Source organism: Rattus rattus, chromosome 8 (genome assembly GCF_011064425.1).
Source record: "Rattus rattus isolate New Zealand chromosome 8, Rrattus_CSIRO_v1, whole genome shotgun sequence".
Classification (NCBI taxonomy): Eukaryota; Metazoa; Chordata; class Mammalia; order Rodentia; family Muridae; genus Rattus; species Rattus rattus.
The window spans coordinates 101,302,599-101,324,622 of NC_046161.1; the positions used below are offsets into that span (position 1 = coordinate 101,302,599).

At 54.7% G+C, this 22,024-nt stretch overlaps 1 protein-coding gene across 1 annotated transcript; it reads right to left on the minus strand.

Moving 5' to 3' along the window:
* Positions 1-829: 829 nt before the first annotated feature.
* Positions 830-21,401, minus strand: Pth1r (parathyroid hormone 1 receptor). Its single transcript, XM_032910910.1, has 14 exons — positions 21,196-21,401; positions 10,492-10,594; positions 8,421-8,555; positions 6,708-6,818; positions 6,477-6,595; positions 6,239-6,333; positions 5,819-6,014; positions 5,275-5,428; positions 3,982-4,042; positions 3,576-3,642; positions 3,213-3,307; positions 2,550-2,691; positions 2,430-2,471; positions 830-1,364 (listed from the first exon to the last, which is right to left on the minus strand). Exons 1-14 carry the CDS (start codon positions 21,268-21,270, stop codon positions 984-986), a joined length of 1,776 nt encoding a protein of 591 aa, XP_032766801.1. The 5' UTR covers positions 21,271-21,401; the 3' UTR covers positions 830-983.
* Positions 21,402-22,024: the final 623 nt, after the last annotated feature.

The window sequence follows — 22,024 nt, forward strand, 5'->3', positions numbered from 1 at the left end:
GGATGGGGGTAGGGAGTGTCAGATGGGGATACTGAGCAAATGTTTTGTGTATTCAGTAAACAGGTCCAGCCTTGCAGGCCCGCACCCCAGCTAACCCTTAGAGCCTAAACTCCTAGCTTCTAGAGCCAGGGCAGAGGCAACCACCTCCCACTGTCCTTGTAACCTCTGCTAGAGGAATTCCCCCTTCCATTTTGGCACTGTGGTTATGCATAGAGGCCACCTGTGTGGCCGTCAGATGAGAAAGGTTCACCTGGTGACAGGGCCTCAGAGTGAATCAAGGACCTGAGGTATCTGCTGTCAGCCTTGGCTGCAGTGACTTGGGGCTAGCAGGTGGAAGAGTTGTTCTAGGGGTGCTCAACTCCAGGTGTATGCATGACAAGGGGGAAGGCTGGCTGCTCCCTCAGATTCCTGCAAACATGGCCCTCTCTGGGCAATGATTATTTTGTTTCGTAAGACATGGTCTCGTGTACCCCAAGCTACCTCCCACCTTATCTATGTAGCCAAAGATGTGCTTGAATTTCTGATCCCCATGGCTCCATCTCCAGAGAGCTTAGATCACAGATGCTAGCCTTGTTTATGAGGTGCTGGGAATAGAACCTAGAGTTTCTGAGGCCAAGTACTCTACTCAGTTAGTTTGGAAGCCCTTTTCTGGGCCTTAAGAGCAGAGTCCCCCTCCTGTTGGACAGTGCTGAATCCCCAAATCCCAGACCCTTCCTACATAATGAGACCATGGGTCCTTCTCCCAACCATGTGCAGAGCCCTCCCCAAACTCTCTCATGCTTCCTAGACCCAGGCTTCTTCTAGTGCAACACAGGAAGCCACACAGAGCCCCCTTCTCCTTTTTTTTTTTTTTTTTTTTCTTTCTTTTTTTTTCCTTTTGTTATCTTCCTGGTCCAGTCCCGAATAGACAACCAGCCAAACACTGGCTTCTTGGTCCATCTGTCCATGTGCCCAGGCCAGCAGTCCAGCCCCCTAGTGCCCAGTCACATGACTGTTTCCCATTCTTCCTGCAACAATGGAGGCGGCCGCGCAGACCCAGAGGCCTCCTCATCCAGGCCTGAGCAGGAGCCGTTAAGGAATCCATCCTCCTTGGGAACCGCCATAGTGACTGGTAGGGTTTCAGTCTCAGTGGCTGGAGCCCCCGGCTTGGCATGGCCAGGCAGCTGGGAGTGGCCATTGGTGGTGGCAGGAGGCAGGCGGGGGCTGAGGGGGAGGCTGAGTCCTGCACGGGGGCCCACATTGGTCACACTCGTGTGAGACACCATTGGGCCATAGCTGTAGCTGCTACTCCCACTGCGTGCTTTGCGCTTGAAGTCCAACGCCAGTGTCCAGCGGCTCCACGACTTCCTAATCTCTGCCTGCACCTTGTAGAGAGATAGATGGGTGGCAGTCAGGTGCGCCCTTAACCCCCTGGTCAGGTTTCCCTGCCACCATCCCTGCATCGATGGTAGGAGACCTACTGAAAAAGCCCAAGGTGAATCTGAGCCCAGTCCCCAGAAAACAGAAACGGGCACAGCCAGAATCAAAAAACTCAAATGCCCCAAAGGCGGCTGAGCCCTCAGACTGAGTTCTAAAAATCTTCCTCTCTGGGACTGAGGAAGAGCCCACACGTCCCAGTCCATTCTGCGCCTGAGTCATCTTTGAATCCTTCTCTTTACCTCCACAGCCTGGTCAGGAAGGTTCTTGAGGAGCAAAGAAAGAATGAGGGCAGGGGAGAGGATGGAGGGACAGGGCTTGAGGAACCCCTGCCTGCTCCTACCACCTCACCCCTGCCTTCTCTTATCACCTCACCCCTGCCTGCTCCTACCACCTCACCCCTGCCTGCTCCTACCACCTCACCCCTGCCTGCTCCTACCACCTCACCCCTGCCTCCTCCTACCACCTCACCCCTGCCTGCTCCTACCACCTCACCCCTGCCTCCTCCTACCACCGCACCACCTCACCCCTGCCTTCTCTTATCACCTCACCCCTGCCTGCTCCTACCACCTCACCCCTGCCTTCTCTTATCACCTCACCCCTGCCTGCTCCTACCACCTCACCCCTGCCTGCTCCTACCACCTCAACCCTGCCTTCTCTTATCACCTCACCCCTGCCTGCTCCTACCACCTCACCCCTGCCTGCTCCTACCACCTCACCCCTGCCTTCTCTTATCACCTCACCCCTGCCTGCTCTTATCACCTCACCCCTGCCTGCTCCTACCACCTCACCCCTGCCTGCTCCTACCACCTCACCCCTGCCTGCTCCTACCACCTCACCCCTGCCTGCTCCTACCACCTCACCCCTGCCTGCTCCTTCAACCCTGCCTTCTCTTACCCTCACCCCTGCCTGCTCCTACCACCTCACCCCTGCCTGCTCCTACCACCTCACCCCTGCCTGCTCCTACCACCTCACCCCTGCCTGCTCCTACCACCTCCCTCACCCTTGCTTACCTCACCATTGCAGAAACAGTATATGATGGCAACAAAAAATCCCTGTGGAGAGAGGCACACACATTCAGGACCACATCTCACTGCCGCCCCGTTCCCCAGGACCTCAGGCAGGCCACCCACCTGGAAGGAGTTGAAGAGCATCTCATAATGCATCTGGATCTGCCACAATGTCCCTGAGACCTCGGTGTACGGCAAGGCCATGAAGACGGTGTAGTGGACACCAAAGAGCGGCACGAGCACCAATGTGGACCTGAGCAGCTTCCTGGCCACCAGGGCATGCAGGTCAGGCCTTGCTCCTTGCCCTCCCCTCCCCTCCCCAACATAGCACTTCATCCTCCCACCCCACCCCAGGCCTAAGCTCCAGAGGTGATGGAAGAGCTAGGGGCTTGGCAACCACGTTCAGCCAAGGATGGCTCCTGCCAGGAGGCAAAGTGTTACGTGGGCTTCTTGGAAGGTGTCCTCCAGTAGATAACAAGTGTGGTCGCTCTGTCCTTGGGCCCCACACTCATTCTCCTGTGACCTAACTCTTGGGTTTCTCCTGAGCAGGTATCTTATGGAGACAACCACTGCCCACCTGTCCCTTTGATTCCCTCAGCACATGTCTGAGGGCAGCTGGGTGTGGAGCGCACTAGCAGGCCTTCCCTGGCTTAATACCAGGTAGCAGAGCATGACCCAGCACTGCTGTGCATGCAGGGTTGGAGTGGGCCAGACCCAGAGGCTCCTCTCACAAGCTCAACCATGGGACCTTGTCTTCCACTGCCAATCCCAAGAGCCGGAACTCACCGGTACTGCTGCCTGGTGTCACACCGGCCCGCATTGGTCTCCCGAAGCTTAGTGGCAAGCACCCGGATGATGTTGATAAAAAGGATGAAGTTGAGCTGTGGGAGGGAGGCTGTATTGGAGACTATATCCTGGTAGCATGGCACAAGAATTCTTGGACCCAGGGCCACGTCACAGGCCCTACTCTGCCACTGCACCTCTAGGTGGCTCCTAGGGCCCTCAGTTTCCCTGGACTGCAGAAGGAATCGTGTGGTCTTCAGGTCTTTGGGTTTCTGGTCCATGGGCTCCAGGGAAGCCATCATAGATGTTCTTATTAAGGGCTAGTCACTGAGGCTCCTAACCAGACCACCCCCAACCCCTGCTCACCACAACAGATGCCAGGATGGGCACCTGGATGATCCACTTCTTGTGCCCGGAGCTCAGGTCCCAGCACCTAAGGGAAGGTGAGGTATTAGCCACTGGCCACTTCCTCCTTAGCCAGCCCGCCTGGGCCCCAGAGTTGTCCTGCTCTGACATGAGCCGTTAAGGACACAGGATGAGGGCTGCATGTGTTTAAGCCTGAGGCACCCATAGGCCACTTTGGAAGTCACCTCCTGTGACTCTGAGGAAGTTCCTGGCTAAAGGTTGATCAAGAATTCCTGAGGCTGGAGCTGCGGGTGCATGGACACTCCCCCTGTGACCCACAGAAGAGGGAACCAGAGCATTTCCAGCTGCATCAAGGTCCCTGCTTCCCCACTCCCACCCCACACATATACATTGCTGCTTGACCTACCCAGTGTTGGCCAAGGTTGCTCTGACACCGACCCACACAGCCACGAAGACAGCCGGTAGACCTGTGTGCAGAGGGAACACTGTAAGGGGTGTGCACTCTGCCCCAAACCCCATGACTTTCTACAGTTCACTGCCCTCACCCTAGGCACATGGCTACTTAATGACAACCTAACAGCCCCAGGTGCCAGCCCTCAGGACTCAGTGCAGCTCTCTGCCTCAATTAGGTTCCTTGCTTCCTGTGAGCACGTGTGCACACCTGCTGGGCATGTGCAAAAAAATAACATGGTATCGACAGCCTATCCCAGTTCAATCTGCTCTGAGGCTTAGAGCACCCACGGGGAGAGAGAGCCAGTGACTAGGGTTTTTGTTTGTTTGTTTGTTTGTTTTCCTGTTCTGAAACTCCCTCTCCAAGCCTGGATTGAAAGGTCCTAGCTTTCATGGATGAGGGTAGATAAAGTAAAGTTTATCTTCCAGGGTGAAGGGAGCCTTGGCTCCCCTCCCCCAAGCTTTACTCCCAGCCTGGTGGATCCTTGGAGGGAAAAGGTGTCACCTGGGTTTGTGGTAAGGGTGTGACATTCCCAGATCATAAGGTTCTGTGTACTCCCTAATCCGAATGTTTCCAGCCCACCCAGATGCCTTCCAGCCCAGCAGCTTGTGTTAGTTCCTGGAATCAGGCCCAGATCTGCCCAGATCTGGGGCTTGCTATGGTGAGGTCAGGGGTAGGGTATGTGCCAAGGGCCAAGCAGGCTGTGGAGATGAGGACTTTCTGGATGCTGAGCCCAGGAGCCACTGGCCTACCCTACGGCAGGGCCCAGCCAAGCTCTGGAGCTCGCAGCATTGATGAGTAATCAATCATCAGTAACTAGATCCAAGGGCCCAAGGGGGGATGGCAGGACCGCAGCATCCCGGGAAACCGCTGCAGAGAGGCTAAACGCTGGGCCTCTGGCTGGACCTCACCTCCTGGAAACAGATGTGAGGGAGCCCCTCCCTCAGGGCTCGAGGTGGAAGGAGGCTCCAGACCACACCCCCAAACCCAGGCTAACTGGTGACTGAAGATCCCACTCTGGTCCCAAGTTTAACCTCATCTCATTTCCAGGAATCATCACCCTAAGAGAACTGAAACACCAGGTCAAGTCAACAGCACCGGGCGAACTCCGCCACAGTCAAGCTGAGTCCCTTAAATCTGGCACGGGGTCAGAGTCACAGCAGGACGGGCAGGCCCCCAGCTCGCTACAGAACAAGCGTCTTACTCTCGGGTCAGCTTTCAGCCCACCCACCACACTGGTCTCCGTACCCCAGCCAAAGATGGTGAAGCCCCACAGGTACTTCTTCTCTGAGAAAAAGGCCATGAAGATGAGGCTGTGCAAGTACAGCCCCTCCACCAGAATCCAGTAGTAGTTGGTAGCCAGGAAGTAGAGGAAGAAGGTCACCGCCACGCGGCACCCAGCCTGAGAGACCAACCAACCAGTTAGTTCCAAAAGGTAGAACCTGCATCTTCCAGGCAAGGTCTGGTCTGCAGTAGGGGGGAAAGGAAGTTCACTCTAGGCTGCTGGGTCGGGACCTGGTGTGGGGGTGGGGTGTTAGCAGCAGGTGACAAGGTGAAGGGAGGAGAGGATGGGGCGCTCCAGTGTGGAGGGAAGGGGGCCAGTGGGAGTCATTAGCAGTAAGGAGGGGGTTGGGGTGGGGTAGAGAGGTGGGGTTTGTGTGATCTGAGCCGCGTAAGGGTCCCTGTGAGGTGGGTTTGCTGGCCTGAAGCTGGAGGAGGTAGCAAGAGACAGGCAGGGGGAGGGACGGGCTGCAGGTGCGAGGGGCATGGTGGGTAGTAGAGGGGCACTCACGTAGCCTACGGCGGCAGCGGCCGGCGGAGGTGGCACCTGCGCGATGATGTGCAACTCTTCCTCTGTGAGGCGCTCGGCCTCATCCAGCGTAAAGCCAGAGTAGAGCACGGCGTCCTTCACGAAGATGCTCGCGGCGCGCAGCATAAACGACAGGAACATGTGCATGTGGATGTAGTTGCGCGTGCAGTGCAGCCGCCTGCGGGCGTGCGACATCACCGTGGGTGAGGGCACGGGGGATGCAGCGGTGGGCAGGAAGCTGGGCTGTGAGCCGTAATTGGGGACATCACGCAGCGGGGAATGGATGGAGTGATGGGGGAAAAAGGAGGCTCGCACCCTGGACCCCTCCGGCCCCACCCTAGACCACGCCCCACCCCCTCCTCGGCTTTGCCCTGCCCTCACCCCACCTCTTTCCCCACCCACCTAAAATAGGCCAGGATGAGCACAGCCACCGTGAGGGAGGCGAGAGACATGGAGTATCCCACGGTGTAGATCATGCCTAGGCGGTCAAATACCTCCTGCGCAGGTGAGAAAGAGAAAACTGGGACTCAGGGTGAGCACCGAGGGCGAAGTGGAGAACAAATTAAAGTTGCTGGAGAAGTAAGGCTAGGAGGGTAGGTGGGGTCTTAAGGGTCAAGCTTGGAAGGGAGTAGGTGCGCACCCGTTCCCGAGTCTCATTGGTCATGAACTTGAGGCACTCGCTGTAGTTGGCCCACGTCCGGTTGTGCCCTGGAACCACCTCCCAGCTGCCATTGCGGTCACAGCGTCTGTAGGCATGGCCTGTTGGGGCCATGGGACAGTCAGAACAGGCAGAAGGCGGTCTGGAGCCACTGAGGCTCTGAACTCCATTTCATGCTGTCCCTTGGTTCCCTACCCATTTGGCTAGCCTCACCTTTGTGATTGAAGTCATAAATGTAATCGGGACAAGGTACTGCCACCACTTCACCTGGTGCCCCTAATGGCCAGCAAACGATGTTGTCCCACTCGGGCAGACAGGGACGCCCTGTGCCCAGAGAAAACATAGGGGAGAGGATGAGGAAGGAGAGAGTCAGATCCATAGTTAAGGCCCAGGGACGTGAACACACTTGTGATTTGATTTCCACAGGGGCAGTGTGCCCTGTGACTGGAAACTTCAGGTTTGGGGAATTCTAGAAAGAATATATTGAGCTCTTATTCCCCCCTTGCTCCCTAAACCCACGGGCTTCAGAGAATTTATGCAGGCCCTGTGGCGGAAGGGACTAATATGAGTCCCATTTCCAGGTATCTGGTCTGAAAGGGGTCAAGAGCAGTGGATGCCGTGCTGAGGATACACAACGTCCCTCAAGGGCTCAGCTGGGCCTGCTCTTGGTCCCACCTTCTAGGAGTCTCTGAAGAAGAGACATTGTTTCACTCTGTAGCCAGCGGAGGCTGGCCTCAAACTCACAGGGATCCACCTGCTCCTGCCCCCAGTTTGAAGAAGAGCGTTTTTCTCAGAGTCTCCCTCACTCGAAGGCTCTCATAGGGCCTTTCCCTGGGGACCACAGAAGGAAGTCTGGTTCTCCCAGCCAGCTGAACTTCTAAAGTACCGCTAACCTCACACAAGTGTCCCGATCTCAGAGTTTCCATTTCCTCTTGAGAAGTTGACGGCTATCAGCCTAGACTTCTTCTATCCATGGGCCCTGGAGACTCATGGGTCTGGGAGACCCATGACCCACCACTCAGTAGGTATACCGTCCTCTAAATCCAAGTGCTAATGTTGAGTTTCAAATGACAGCGATACGTCTCACTTTGGAGTCCTGACAGCCATGCTAAGTGACCTCAGAGGGTCCCCAGCCTCTGGATCATCCACATTCCGCCCCAGCTCACAGCCCCCTCTACCCCCACTGCAGGGCTTTGACCACAGGACTCTCTAACCTCCCTGGAAGGCAGCCTTGAGGCTGGACCCGCCCAGCTCGGTGAAAGGCTCTCTGTCCTGGGCGCCATATTCCCAGCCCCACCCGGCAAGGCCCACAATTCCCTCTGGTCCCTGGGGAGCCACAGGGTGACCACAGGCTCCCAGATGTGGCCCATCTGGAATCTGCTGCCCACCCTGCTGGCTCTAACTGGCCTTGTGGCCACAGCTTGGGCTCTGTGTTTGTCTCTCCTCACCTCCCCGAGGCAACCCTGTTTCTCTCTCTCTCCTCTCCTTGTCCCACTGTCTGTCTCCACCCCTCTGAGGCTGCCCTCCTCTCTTGCTGTGTCTTTGTGTACTTCCTTGGACATACCAGACTTTTGGGTTGAGCACCTTGTTCCCTCTCTGTGTCTCTGCATCTCTCCCTGACTGTCTCTCAGGACTCTGTCCTCTTTCTTTACCTCAGTGGGTCATGGGTTTCCTGTAGTTCTGGATCCTTTTCTGGGGGTGGGGGTACTGGTGAGTCTATTCTGCACATCTTGTGTGCTGAGGCCACCCAACTCACCTGACCCCTGACCCCCACTCTCCTGATACTTCTTGGGCTGTCTCTGGGAAGGGAGCTGTGGTCTCTGACTTTCCATAGGAACTCACCTTGGTGGAGACAGGTAGATCTGAGCCAGGCCCAATGGCTGCCTAAGGGGGGGGAGGGGTAGAGGGCAGGGTGGACAGACATACCTCTGCGCCTGCTGCCGGTGGGCACGTCCTTGTTCTCTTTAGACTCAGGGTAGAACTTTCCCGATGCCTTCTCTTTCCTGGGCTTCCCTGACGTAGATGCTGGTGTCCACCCCTTGTCTGACTCCATTATGTTGGCTAGAGAGAAATCAGGGTGGTTCTAGCCATCGGTTGTGCTATAGCCACAGCCCTGGCTACTGCCCAGCCCCTTCCCCAGCTCCCCCTTTTTACAATAAGTTGACCGCCCCAAGGACGCTGATGCTGAGGCTGCTGGGAGATCAAAAAGGAAAGCAAGTGACTCAGAAACGGTCATGTGTTTGCCAGGTGGAGAAACAACCAGGAAAGAGAGCTGCTGGTCAGCGGAGGATCAAAGGCGGTGAATGACATATGGGATGGGGTCAGCTAGAAAGGGGCAGGGCTGGCAGGCCAGGAGGCAGAGCCACAAAGGCGGGAACAGCCCACCAGAGGGCGCATGGCAACAATTGGGAGAGGTGGATGGAGGGGTTAAAGGTGAAAACCAAGTCCGGCTTGGCCATCGTGCTGTGGTGCTGTGCAGGTGAGGAGGCTGGTGACACAGTGTGGAGTAAAGAGTGCATTGTGTTAGGAGTGGACACACGAGCCCACTTTCTCCACCCTCTGCCCTAGGACCCGGGTCAGGGGCTTGCAGCTTCTACGAGAGCCCTTGAAGACATCCCTCTGAGCTGGGGCCTGAACTTTCTTCCTTGAAAGACATTGGAGGCTTCTGTCCTTAGCCAGAAAGTCCTTCTTACTATCTGACTTGTGTGACTTCAGCTGTAGGCTAAGCCGGGGTACCCTGGGTACCCTCATACGTTGGGGTCTGTGGGAAGCTAAGTCCAGGTAACCTGGACTGGGGTGACAAAGACTGACAGGATTGTCCTGCCTCTACCCTCAGGGAGGAGTTCCATGATGGATGAGAAGGAGCCAAACCATGGGCCCCACAACTGGGAAGAGGGCCCTGTTTAGGATCACAGGAAGTATTTATCTGTCACTACCCCTGGTGTGACAGGGAGTCACAGGTGGGGCCAGGATAGGTGGAGAAGAGGGAGTCTTTACCAATGTGAACAAAGTCTACCATTTGGCTATAGAGAATCAGTCACCATTTGCTTGTGACCTGGGTATGCACTACTGCAGGCCCCCAGTAACCAGAGACCCAGCTCCAGGGAGGAAGTTGCTCTGAGGGGACAGTGAGCCAGGGTCTGGCATCCTCTGCTGATGAGCTCAGCCAGACCTCAGAAGCCTGGATGAAGGCCAATGTCCTGCATACCTGTTTCCAGGAAACAGACTCAAGGAAGGGGGCAGAGAGGAGACCCCTGAAATAGGGGATCAGGAATGTGCGATTGGATGGGAGATGCCTTCCTTCCCCATGGCAAACGTCCTTTAGAGATGATGTGGAGGGGACCCTCCCTTTGTAGATCAATCTGTACAGGCTATAGGCTGAGTCACGCGCCCATCCCTGTCCCTGTCCCACCGACCCCATCTAGTTCTAGGGACTCTAGTTCTATGCCATAGCCCTGTGTTTCAGAGACTTTCTCCTGCTTTCTAGGCACGACTCGGCTATCTTTTCTTTAAGGAAGTTGGCCCAGCACACCCTATTAGGGAACGGCACCCTCATCAAAGTTCCTCGTTTGCTTCACCCCATCTAAACACACTGGTACCCTGTGCTTTCTCCTGCCTTTTCTGTCTGCAAAGGGGGACCATATATCTTTTAGCAAACTTCCCAAAGGGGTCTCTCTCTTCTCTTCTCTTCTTTTCTCTTCTCTTCTCTTCTCTCTCTCTCTCTCTCTCTCTCTCTCTCTCTCTCTCTCTCTCCACACACACACACACACACGGCCATGTCTGGGTCTGAGGGCTCCAGTGGGCAGACAGCACTTTCCTGAGTCCAGGAAGGTAAGGGTCACCTGAGCCTGCTGACTCTGCCCTTGCCGATCCATCTCTTTGAGGCCTTTACTCTGCCCGCCCTAGGTTAACGCCACCCGGCTCCTTCACCCGGCTTCCTAGACTCCCACCCTTTTCACAGGCTGACCTCAGACCCACCTCATTTCCCCACCCCCACCTGCTGTGTGCAGAACTTCCTTGAGCAGCTTGTCACATTGCGCCTGGGCACGGTGCAGCAGGAAAATCTGTTCCTCTTTGGTAAAGACATCGTCCGCGTCCACCTGCCAAGCCAAAGGTCAGACTGTAGGCAGCACTTCCAGGTGAGGCAGCTGGTCCCAAACTCATGCAACCTCCCCAGGGAGTTCCCTCTTTCCAAAAGTGATTCCTTTAGAAAGACCGTGGGAAGACTGCCCCGTCAGGGAGCATCTGCCTTACGGAGCTTCCCTTTTAAAGTTCTGAAGCCAAGGTAACTCAATGGCTAGGACCCGCCCCTTGCAGGGAGGAGAAAAGAATGGGCGCTGTCTTGTCTGTCTGTCCACCAGTAACCCAGCATCCACTGACACTCTGTCTAGTCCACCCCCCTGGGACACATGGGAATGATGGAATGTCCCAGGATGGAATGTCACAGGGTCCTTGCTGCCCATTGGGGACCCAGGGCTGGATCAGGAGTGCTGAACTCTGAGAAGACAAATCCAGCATGAATTCCTTCAAGTCTCATGGCCTCCGGGGACCATGACAGTCACCATTTTCCATGCTGATCCAACATTCAGTCAGTGCTTTTCCCAGTGAAGTATCAGAGTCTCACCCTTCCTACTGATAGCCTCGAAGAGGGAGAACAGAGGAACCAGTGGGCTGGGCTGCACCCCCGCATGCAGTCCTAGGAGCCCTTCATCCCACTGGAAGTTCCTCTGTACTAGCAGATCCTGCGGAGGACATGTGTAACTGGGCACAGGCCTTTGTTCCTGCTGACCTCTCTGTACACCCACGGGGACGCAGCAACATCACTTTAACTCCGGAAAAGAGAGCAGTGCAAGGGTCAGGGAGAGAGTCTCTTGCCGAGATGATGGCTGCTGGAGAAGATGAGTCTCTTCTGACTTGGAAGCTGGGGCCAGCATCTTGCCTGGGAGCAGTTCTATCCCCACACTGAGTATAACCCGGGAGTCCGGAGTGTGACACTCTGGGACAGCCCAGGGGCAGTCAGAGTCATGTACCTGAGACCTCATGACCCCCGAGACTCCCTTAATGAGCCTATCTCTTCCTTAAACTCCAAAGAACGCAGCCTGATCTCCCTGGGCAGGCGGCTCCGCAAGCCCACGCCTGGCCCTGTAGGCGGGTCCCTTTAGTAAGGGTGGAGCTACGAGACGCAGAGAACTTGGAGGCCTGGAAGGAAGGAGGCGGGTCAGCGCAGGGGCGGGCCGGCGGGAGGGGGCGGGCGGCCCGGGTCAGGGAGCCCGGCTGCAGGGAGAAGTTAATTGACCGCGTCTCTTGGCGGCAGCTGCTCGGGCTTTCAGGCCAAGGAGTCTCCAATTGGCTGCGCAGAGTTTTGCTGGTTTTACTTAGCGGAGGCGCGCTAGCGTCTTTGCGCGTGCGTGTGACTGCCTGGGCACACGCTGTCTGGCCAGCGTGTGAACTTCTGTGTGCCCCGTTTCTGTTAAGTCCTCACGAAGGAACTGCCTAACACATAAACTTGGGCCCTGGAGCTTGATGTGTTTGTGAAAATGCATGTGTATATGTTTGTGGGCAGAGGACTCTGTGAGGGCTTCTGTGAGTGTCTGTGTCTGCTGTTTCCGGAGCCTGGATCTGAAATGGACCCTCAGGACTCATCAGGCCTTAATGCCTAGGGGTCCCAGGAAGGCTGAAGTGGAGCGAGCTCCAGAGCTCTAACCTCCCCGTGTTCCGACCACACCTATGACAGAGCTGGCTGGGGCAGGGTGATAAGGATCAGAGAGATTGTAAGATCCAGAGACCGCCTCCCCTCCCTCTCCCCCCAAAGCCACCCTGAAGCTCTCCTAATGCCTCTGACACTGGAGATCCAGCTACTCGAGGGTCTGATTCATACACACCTCACTCCGATTACAGCGTCTATGCCCTACCATTCATTCAGTCCTTGTGGTTAATATCTCCATCAATTATTGCTCCCTCCCAATCAGCACCAACCTAACCATCACTGCTTCCAAGGTTACTGTCACCGTTGCTGACAGGACCATTCCCACCATTAACACTGTTGTTACCATCAATATAGCCACCATTACCACTATCATCGCTGCCATGATTGGGCCAACACCATTACCACCACCATTACTGAGAGCACCATTGCAGCATCCCCAGAACGGCTACTACCACCGTCTGTCTACTTCATCACCACAAGGTAGTGCCATCACTGATATTACCATTTGCTCCAAAACCCACCATCCATACCACTGTCCTGTCATTTCCCTACCATATCCATTCTTCCATGGTCCCATCTTTCTGTCCAACGCCACCCCTCCCTAGATATGTAATTCACCACAGTTTTGTCCCAGTTTATGGAGTGGGCTTAAGTGACTGACTGAAGCCCTCATCTCTGAAGACTTGCTGATACATTCACCAGGCTAGCCGCTGATGTCACCAGGGAGTTTAACCTGGTGGCCTTGATTAGAGGCAAGCAGTCATGGATTGAAAACTTCCCAGTGAACACCCAGACACTGACTAACATGCCCACTCAGAGGTCTCGGATGGGGCGACTGCTTAACCTTCCACCTGTCTCCTTTTCCAGAGCCTCGTCTCCTGGACAAGGAAGGCCATACACGTCTAGACTCCTCCTTCATAAGCCTCCATTCATCTCCAAGAAAAATGGCCTTGCCTCTGACCTCCCTGGGCGTTAAGATCCACGTCTTTGTCACCCCACTCACGACAGAGCCACCATGCAGGACGGAGGTAGCTCAGAGTGAGGGAACACTTCTCCAAAGGGAAGAGGCAGCCATCTACCCAGGACTTCTTCCCTGCCGGCCTCAGAACACAATTCCTCATCTGGAATGCTCAGACACCCTCACTCTTCTCCCAGCCACACGTCAGGGATTCTCCACTCACACCGGTGCCAAATCCCACCTGCACCATTGACTAGAGTCTCTGGCAATGTGGCTTCAGCTCAGTGCTTTAGACATCCTGTAAAACCGGAGTGACAATGGGGCCACTGTGGATTTAAATGAACTACTGCATCAAAAGCTGGGGCAGGGCAGGCAGAGAGAAGCTGGCTGTTGTTATAGGAACTGTGAGCAACAGGTCTACCTCGCCACTCTCATCCCACCCCCAGCCTTGCCTCCCAGGTCCACAGCAAGGGGCTGATGGGCTGTGGGACCCTCCAGAGAACTGAGGACCAGGAATGGGAGCAGTGCTGGGGGAGGTGTGCTTGGAACCACCATTCAAGGTTACCAGTCCTCTATCCTAGCCTTAGAGGGATGAGGGGGAAAACTGCTGACAACTGACCAGTTGGATATCATCACTGTCTGCTGCTCCCTCCCCATCCCCAACCGGGTCACCTCCTTCCTCTGTAAGAGAGCTGTCTTCTCTGCGAAGCTCCAGAGTATGAAGCACTCAGGCCGTCATCTTCCTAGGTCCAGAATCTGTACATCTGGGGTATCAGGGGGCAAGACTGAGGGACCAGGGATCGGGTCACAGCCAGATGTCACTTGGTCATATTCACCAATGAGAGTGTGACACCTGCCCTGGCACCAGCTGTCCTGAATACTGTCTTCCACTTCATGGATTAGGCTGGCAAGAGTCTCTCTTATTCACCTATCCGAGCCCTCCCTCCACCCGCGCAGCATAGAGTCTTCTGGTACAGACACAAGCACATCTAGAGTGTGTGAACTTACAGGGGCTGACACAACTTTAGCTCTGCGCTTGGAGGGTAGCCTGCAACACCGAGGCCCGTTTGTGAGGCTCCAGATAATCTACAGACAGACAGGGGGCTGAAATCGCCACTTACAAACCGATGTCTCTGAGGCAGTCGTGGAGGGTGTGCTGTCAAACAGATCGTTGCTCAGTTCAGAAGCTCAGGTGGGGATTCAGCTCACGGCCTGAGGACTTCCAGCCTCTGCATGCTGAGATCACAGACGGACACCGCATGCCTGGTTAAGCGTCTCTAATTCAGCTTAGCTCCTAGGAGACCCCCAATCCCAGGAATGGTGACAGATAACGGTAAAGACAGTGAGGTCCACACCATCACCCAAGTGATGGCCACTCCTCTTAACTTTCTCTCCTCTCTGCCAGATTCCACACATTCACATCTGTGATCTCAGACACGTCAAGATTCTACCCCTTCAGACGGAACTGGAGAAAATGGAGGGCTTCCTTAGTCAGGTCTGACACATGTGTGCGCCTCTGTGCAAGGGGCTTCTATTGCATAATATTTTCTTAGCAGGATCCCCTCTTGGGTCACATCAGCCACCCCCTTGCCAGGGTCAGCCTGGTCCCTTAAGGGACAGTGTGCTATGCTTCCTTGCTTGCACCGGAGAAGGCAGACATATTTGGTGTTCACCTCTGGACGCTCCTGTCCCTCTGTGTCTGCTGACACTTGTTAGCCTCACTTCAACGACATGCCCGTTTTACAAAAGGGAGCCCGAGACCTAGAGAAGAGCTGGAAGGAGAGTGCCAGGCGAGGAGCGAAGGTGCACTTGACACCAAAGCGAGGGTCTTGGAGCAGAGGAAACATTCAGCAACACGGGTACTGAAGCGCCAGCCATAACATCATGTCCCCAGCACCCTGGGTTGCAACTGTTGCTGCATCAAGGAAGCATCCACAAAGGGAGTTGATGCAGTGGTAACGTGACCGTGACTGTAGATGCAATAGCACTGATGTTGGAATGAGGCAGACTCCTCTAGCTGGCCCTCAGCCGGCCTCTAGAGGACAATTGGGCCTTGGTGTTAAGCAAAGATGTGAATGCCTCCGGCAAAGTAAAACAGAAATATTTGGCTCTTGGGAGATCCTCTGGTGACCTTCTGGCCTTCCTGCGTCCTTTCTCCAGGTTCTACTACGGGGACCCACGCTGGCACCTCTCGCTGATCCATGCCAGCTGGCTGGGGACTGTTCTCTTGTCCCTTGCTGCCCTCTGTCCATCTGGCTGGCCACAGCAGGCTAGGACGGGCTCCTCATCCTGCCCCGCCACCACTGACAAGTGCTGACTTTTCCTCCCCCTTGCCAGGCCTTCCTGAACAGGCTGCCTGTGTTTGGGGCTGGGAGGGGTGGGGGGAAGGCACTGTGACGCCTCTCATCCCAGCCGGCCAGCGTGGCCGGCCGCCTTTGGGGCAGGCGATGGGATGGAGCCTGGGATGGCCGAGTTGGCTGCTAAGACAGGGTGGATCTTCACAGGCAGCGTCTACCTGAGCTACCCAGAAGGATGGGATGGCTAACCTAACACAAGCCTGACAGCAGAATGTCAACTCATGGCACTCAGCATGGGCACAAAGCTGCCCTGGAGCTGGGGTCCTCGGGAGCTTGGGAGGTCTCCGACAAGAAGTCTCCCAACCTGAGCAAACCCTGCCCTCTCCTAGTCTCCTTAAGGACAGTTTCAAGGTTTTGCAAGAACGCCACCATACCTTTTATTTTTCCTGGGGCTCTCTGAAATAGCTGCCTTCCTGATGTGGTAGCCGGACGAGGGAGTGTCCCCAGAAGGCCCACAACAGGAATCTGGGGGAGGCTGCTTGACGCCTCATTAAAACATTCCGAAGAAAACCCAAGTTCCCAGGAGGGGCCATACCCCCCCACCCCCACCCCACTGCTCTGCGCTCAGGCAGTTCTCGGAGTCGAGGGGTGGTTGGGGAAGAGGATGTGTTTAAGGGCAGGTGATATAAAAAGCTTCTACAGATCAATACATACAAGATAAATAATCCACAGAAAGATGGGTAATGGCTCTGAGCGAGCTCTCTGAGCACAGGGATGAGAAACAAGTATCACGCCCGAAAAATCATTGGCAGAGGGTAAATTAAAACGACCGGAGACACCATTTTTTGTTTTTTTCTTCACCTATCAAAATGCTAAGATGAAACAAAGGGTCCTCATCACAGCCTGTGAAACAACCCAGCAGGGAAGGGCCCTGTGGTCAGTCCTGGTGAGTATAAACCAGAACAGCTTTTAGAGGGCAATTTGGCTATGCCTACTAAAATAAAAAGTGTGCATGTTCTCAGACCCAGCGGAGACAAATTCTAGAAATATCCTACCAGGAAACAGTCACATGGTAAACCAGGAGGGCATTTCAAGGAGCTTCTCTGCCACCATCTGGAACTTCTCTCGCATGCACACACTTCTGTGGGTACACACATACACGCACGCGCGCGCGCGCGCGCGCGCGCGCACACACACACACACACACACACACACACACAGAGAGAGAGAGAGAGAGAGAGAGAGAGAGAGAGAGAGAGAGAGAGAACTATTGAGAAAGGATCTGAATGTGCATTGTTCAACAATGTTTAATGAAGTTCATACTTTGGAATACTATACAGGATTTAAAAGACCTCAGAGAGATAGCTCTCTGTTTAAAAGCACTAGCTGGGGGTTGGGGATTTAGCTCAGTGGTAGAGCGCTTGCCTAGGAAGCGCAAGGCCCTGGGTTCGGTCCACAGCTCCAAAAAAAAGAACCAAAAAATAAAATAAAATAAAAATAAAATAAAATAAAATAAAAGCACTAGCTGTTCTTCCAGAGGACCCAGGTTCAATTCCCTGCACCCTTATGGTGCCTCATAAAACAACCACAATTCCAGTTCCAGGATCTGACGACCTCTTCTGGCTAAACAAGGAATAGAATAACTTAAAAAGGGGGGGGGAGAGATGGCTCAGTGGTTAAAAGCGCACCGACTGCTCTTCTCGAGGTCCTGAGTTCAAATCCTAGCAACCACATGGTTGCTCACAACCATCTGTAATGAGATCTGATGCCCTCTTCTGGTGTGTCTGAAGATAGTGACAGTGTAATCATAATATATAATAAATAAATAAAATATTTAAAAAAAAAAGGATTTGGAGGTGGGATAGATGGCTCTGTGGTTAAGAGCACACACTGTTCTTGTAAGAGGACCCAAGTTCTGTTCCCAGCATCCACTTCAGGTGGCTTAAAACAGCCTGTAACCCCAGCTCCAAGGGACCTGATGTGCTCTTCTGGCCTCCTCAAGCATTGCACGCACGCACAAAACCTACACAAAACCTACAAGAACGTGCAAACACTTTTAAAAAAAAAGCATAATATATTCCAACAGATTCAGGTAAAACGATGCATGCATGTGTCACACAGCCCTATGGAAAGGGTCTCAGCGAACCTATTCAAAAACAAAGAACATGACCAGACACCAAATTCTCTTTGCTATGTACCCAAAGACGTGCCATCGGAAGCACAGCGAAAAAGACAGAGGACTCTCCCCAAACTGTCAAAACGTCTTTCTCGGCAAAGGGGACGGGTATTTGAGAGCACCCAAAGATGATTTCTGGTTAACCTGTATCATTTGATCTCTCAAGCTGAGAGGATGACTCAGTGGGAATGGATGGTCCTTGCTGAGCGCCAGATGACCTGGTGACTCTGTCTCAAGTAAGGTGGAAGGTGAGGACAACACGGGGTCTATCCTCAGACCTTCAGAGTGCCCCCCACACACCCACCACACACCTAGACTCTACACAAGCACACATACACATAAAGCAATTATAAAAAATGTGCTCATGGGGTTGGGGATTTAGCTCAGTGGTAGAGCGCTTGCCTAGGAAGCACAGGTTCGGTCCCCAGCTCCAAAAAAAAAAGGAAAAAAAAATGTGCTCGTGTGTATTAGTCACGAAATAAACAGTTAAAACGGTAAAGTAACAGAGGTTTCCTTTGTAAAGAGGAAAACTCAAAGCGGCCCGGAGGAACCTCTTGGCCAGAGTTTGCTCTCACCTCACCTAGAAGAGTCCCCTGTGGAAATCTGAAGTCCTGGGTTCAAATGATCCAGATCTCACCTCTGCCAGTCTCACACCGTGAGCCTCAAGGTCATTTCCCCATAGAGTGGCCAGGGGAATGGGCGGACTGATAAAACACATACGTCGGGTTCTAGCTCGAGACCCTATGGAAAGTCACTGCTTCATACACGTTCTTTTTAACTTTTAAAATCAAACCTCTTGGGGCTGGCAAGATGGCTTCTCAGGTAAACTACTCGCCATCTGAACTCAGTACCTGGAACCAGCATGGTAGAAGGAAAGAACTCACTCCTGCTAACACATGTAGGCACATGCGTGCGCGCACGCGCGCGCGCACACATACACACACACAAACACACACACAAATAACAAATGTTAAAAAAAAAAAAAAAAAAAACGGGGTTGTGGATTTAGCTCAGTGGTAGAGCACTTGCCTAGCAAGCGCAAGGCCCTGAGTTCGGTCCCCAGCTCCAAAAAAAAGAAAAACAAACAAACAAACAAACAAACAAAAACATGCAGGAACTGTTGCCTGCGCAGCCAGCCTAGGAGACTACGCTTTCTCTGGAGAGCCCACACCCAGGCCCGTCTCCCTGCTGTGCATCAGCTTCTGTGGCTAATGCTGCTCTAAGGCATCCTTAGGGCAAGGAATCTCAGAGGACAAGACCAGCCTTTTGCCTGCTCATAAGCCAAGGGCTTATCCCCTCCTTTAGACTTCACTCCTGTGCTCCTCTCCAGGCCTCTAAATGAGGAGGGCAGATGGATCAGGTGAGTCTGGCTGTGGCCAGTGTTCCCACCGTAGGATGCTCTTTGGTCCCCCAACCAAAGTCCTGCCGCCTGTAAGTTTGATGAGAGCTGAGGTGGATGATCCTCGTCCATACCTGTACACATCTGGGTAGGGAAGGAGCCTCTGGGCTTAGGAAAGAGAAGGAGCAGGTTGCCAGCTGTTGGCTGACTCCGGCGGAGCCCAGGGATCCCACAGGTTGGTGGGTGAGTGAGTTGGCCGAATCCCTGGTCCTTGGACCTGAAGCAGGAGCAGGTCCAGTGTAAGGGCATGGTCCCTGGAGAGCCACACTAGCATCTGTCTTTCTGCCTTCAGCTTAGGGCCCTTCTAAACCAGGAAGTTCTCTGCATATACGTCAACTTCCCTACAGAGAACTATAGGGCCCTAGGAGCTCCATTCTACCACACTTAAGGTGCAGGGCTTGGCACTTGGTTAACGTAAGAGACAATGGCCATAGTGATTGTGGATTTGGAGGAGATAAAAACAAAATAGGGAAAAAAAATACCTTTCTCGGAGGATTGTGGGTAAGACTTAACTAGCTGATCTGCGTGAAGTGCTTAGAACAACGGACGGACGAACAGAAAACACAGAGGCATTTGTTGAATACAGATGAGCAAACAATAGACCTGTGTGCACACCCGCAGGGTGCACACAGGGTTCACACACACGCGCATGTACAGCTGTGCTTCCCTCAGAGTCATATGCGGATCCACAGCTCCAAGCACACGTGAACTTGGGTACGCACAATCCTACCGACCGACTCAGATGTCCACAGAGTCTTACACGGATGAACATTCCGGCACACACACCCATCGGCCGGTCTAGCAATGCACATATATGTGTGCACTCGGGGAAGTCACTGAGAGAAGTCCAGCAAACAGCTCTCTTCCCCATGTCCTGTCGGGAGTATCTCCTGAACAGTGAGCTCAGGCCCTCCAAACTTGCTTCCCTGTGGACAAGTTCCCTTCTGAGGCAGTCTCTGGCTCTGGCTTTCCTTTGCTGGACTAGAATTGGGGTATGGGCACAGGAGGAGGACACCAAACAGCAAAGGTGTCAGGTAAATGTTTCTCTCATGCTCTCTGTTCACCGATGGGCAACTGAGGTGTGGAGAAAGACAGTCAGTCCAAGGTCACACAAGCCGTGTGAGCTGGAGGGTTCTCAGAGCTCCTGTGTCCTCTGAAGGAAGCTACTGGTTCTGTCTCTCTAGACCTTGGTCAGGATTGGGGTACAGGGGCAACAGGACCTTAAAGTCAGGCATAAAAGCTGATTCAGTAGTAGGTTGGACACTTGGGATAGAACCACTAAGGGGATGAGAGGACAGAACGTCTCCCCTCTCTGAGAAATAGCTCCCAGACCCTAGCCCAAGATGAGGTCACGTTCCAGCTCTCTGTCTGTCTGCTGTTCTGAGTCTCTCTCCTTGCTGCAGTCCAGAACTCTCATCCTAACCCCTTCCTTTGTCTGTCTAGCCCTCTCTACTCTCTTGGTATCCACTCTCAGACCACGCACAGCACACCCCCCCACCAAAAGACCAGCATGTCCTACAGTAATACCTTCTGCAAAGTGTACTATGAGATCAGTCTCTTTCAGGGGACCTCCGTACCACACCCACCTCCCTGGGCAAACCGACTTCCACTTTGGGTAAAGCTGTCCCATTCCTGCATACATCTGTGCATCTGTAGGATCTTGGGAATTGGAGAGGGCTCTAAATCCCACCCTCAAATCCTAAGAAGTCTAAGTGATTTCTGACTTCTTGCACACAGCTTTAAGCACCGGGTGCAAACAAAACTTGCGAAAACGGAGCCCCCCCTTCCCCCGCAGCGCAGTCTGTGAGACTCCACACGGAGAGCCCGCTGAATCGCACTGTTACCACTGAAAAAGATACATACGACCAGAGCCATATGCTCACAGAAGCATGGTGTAGGGAAACTCCAACCACAGGTTTCCAGACCTAGGACCCCCAAGCCAAGTCTTCAGAAGTGGGGAAACATCAGGCATCTGGAACCTACGGTAAGACACCCCAAAGACAGCAGACACCAGGGTTCCTGGTTCATGGGGGGGGGTGAGGCAGAGGTCCCATCCCAAAGTTCAAACTATTAGGAGAACCCCAAGAATGTGCGCCTCCACTTGTCCCAGGAACCCCAAAGCAACCCCAAGATTCCTGCGGAGTGTGCACCGAGAGAGACTTACCAGCGCATATGCGGAGCTGAGCACTGGGCAGCAGAGTAGGAGCGCCAGGCTGGGTGCGATCCGGGCGGCCCCCATCGCCACCGCCTACGGCCGCGTCCCTCGGGGCAGCCGCCGCCGGCCCTGGTGATGGTTGGAGGGTGCAGAGCTGCGTCAGGCCGGGCCGCCCCGCCCACGTCCCGGCCTAGGGGACCCCGGCGTCCGGGCGGCCCGAGGCCCCGGAGCCCGACGGGGGGCCCATTCGCCGAGGGCGAGCGAGAGAACGAACCGGCGCAATGGAGAGAGGGAGGGCGGAGGGAGGGAGGCAGCCTGAGGCCGGGCGGGCGGCGGGCGGCGGGCGGGCGCCGAGCGCTGCTGAGCGGCCTGTCTGCCTCGGAGCGGAGAAATCACATCCATATGGCTGGGCCCCCCGCCCCCGGCCCGCCCCCCGCTCCCCTCCCGCGCCGCCTTTTCTTTCTTTCTTTCTCTCTGTCTTTTTTTCCCCCCTCTTTGGGGGAACTGGGAGCCGTGGCTTCGCTCCACGCCCAGTGGGGGAGGGGCGGGGGAGGGGTCGGGGTCGCGGTCTGCGGGGGGCGACCAGGCTGTTATTTTTAGCCCCGCGGCAGTGGGCAACAGGGGAGTCGGGGCGGGGCAGGGGGCGCGTTTCGAGTTGCGCGGGGCGTGCAACTAGGGGATGCCATCCTGACTTTTGCAACGACACTGAGCCCTTTGGCGTTCCTGCCGCCAGCTCCGGGCTCTCCTGCGGCATCGTGGCCCAGCTCTCCGGCTCAGTCTGGACCCCCATGCCCTTGGTGGCCGCCACCCTCTGCACCCCCTTTCCCATCCTCCGAAC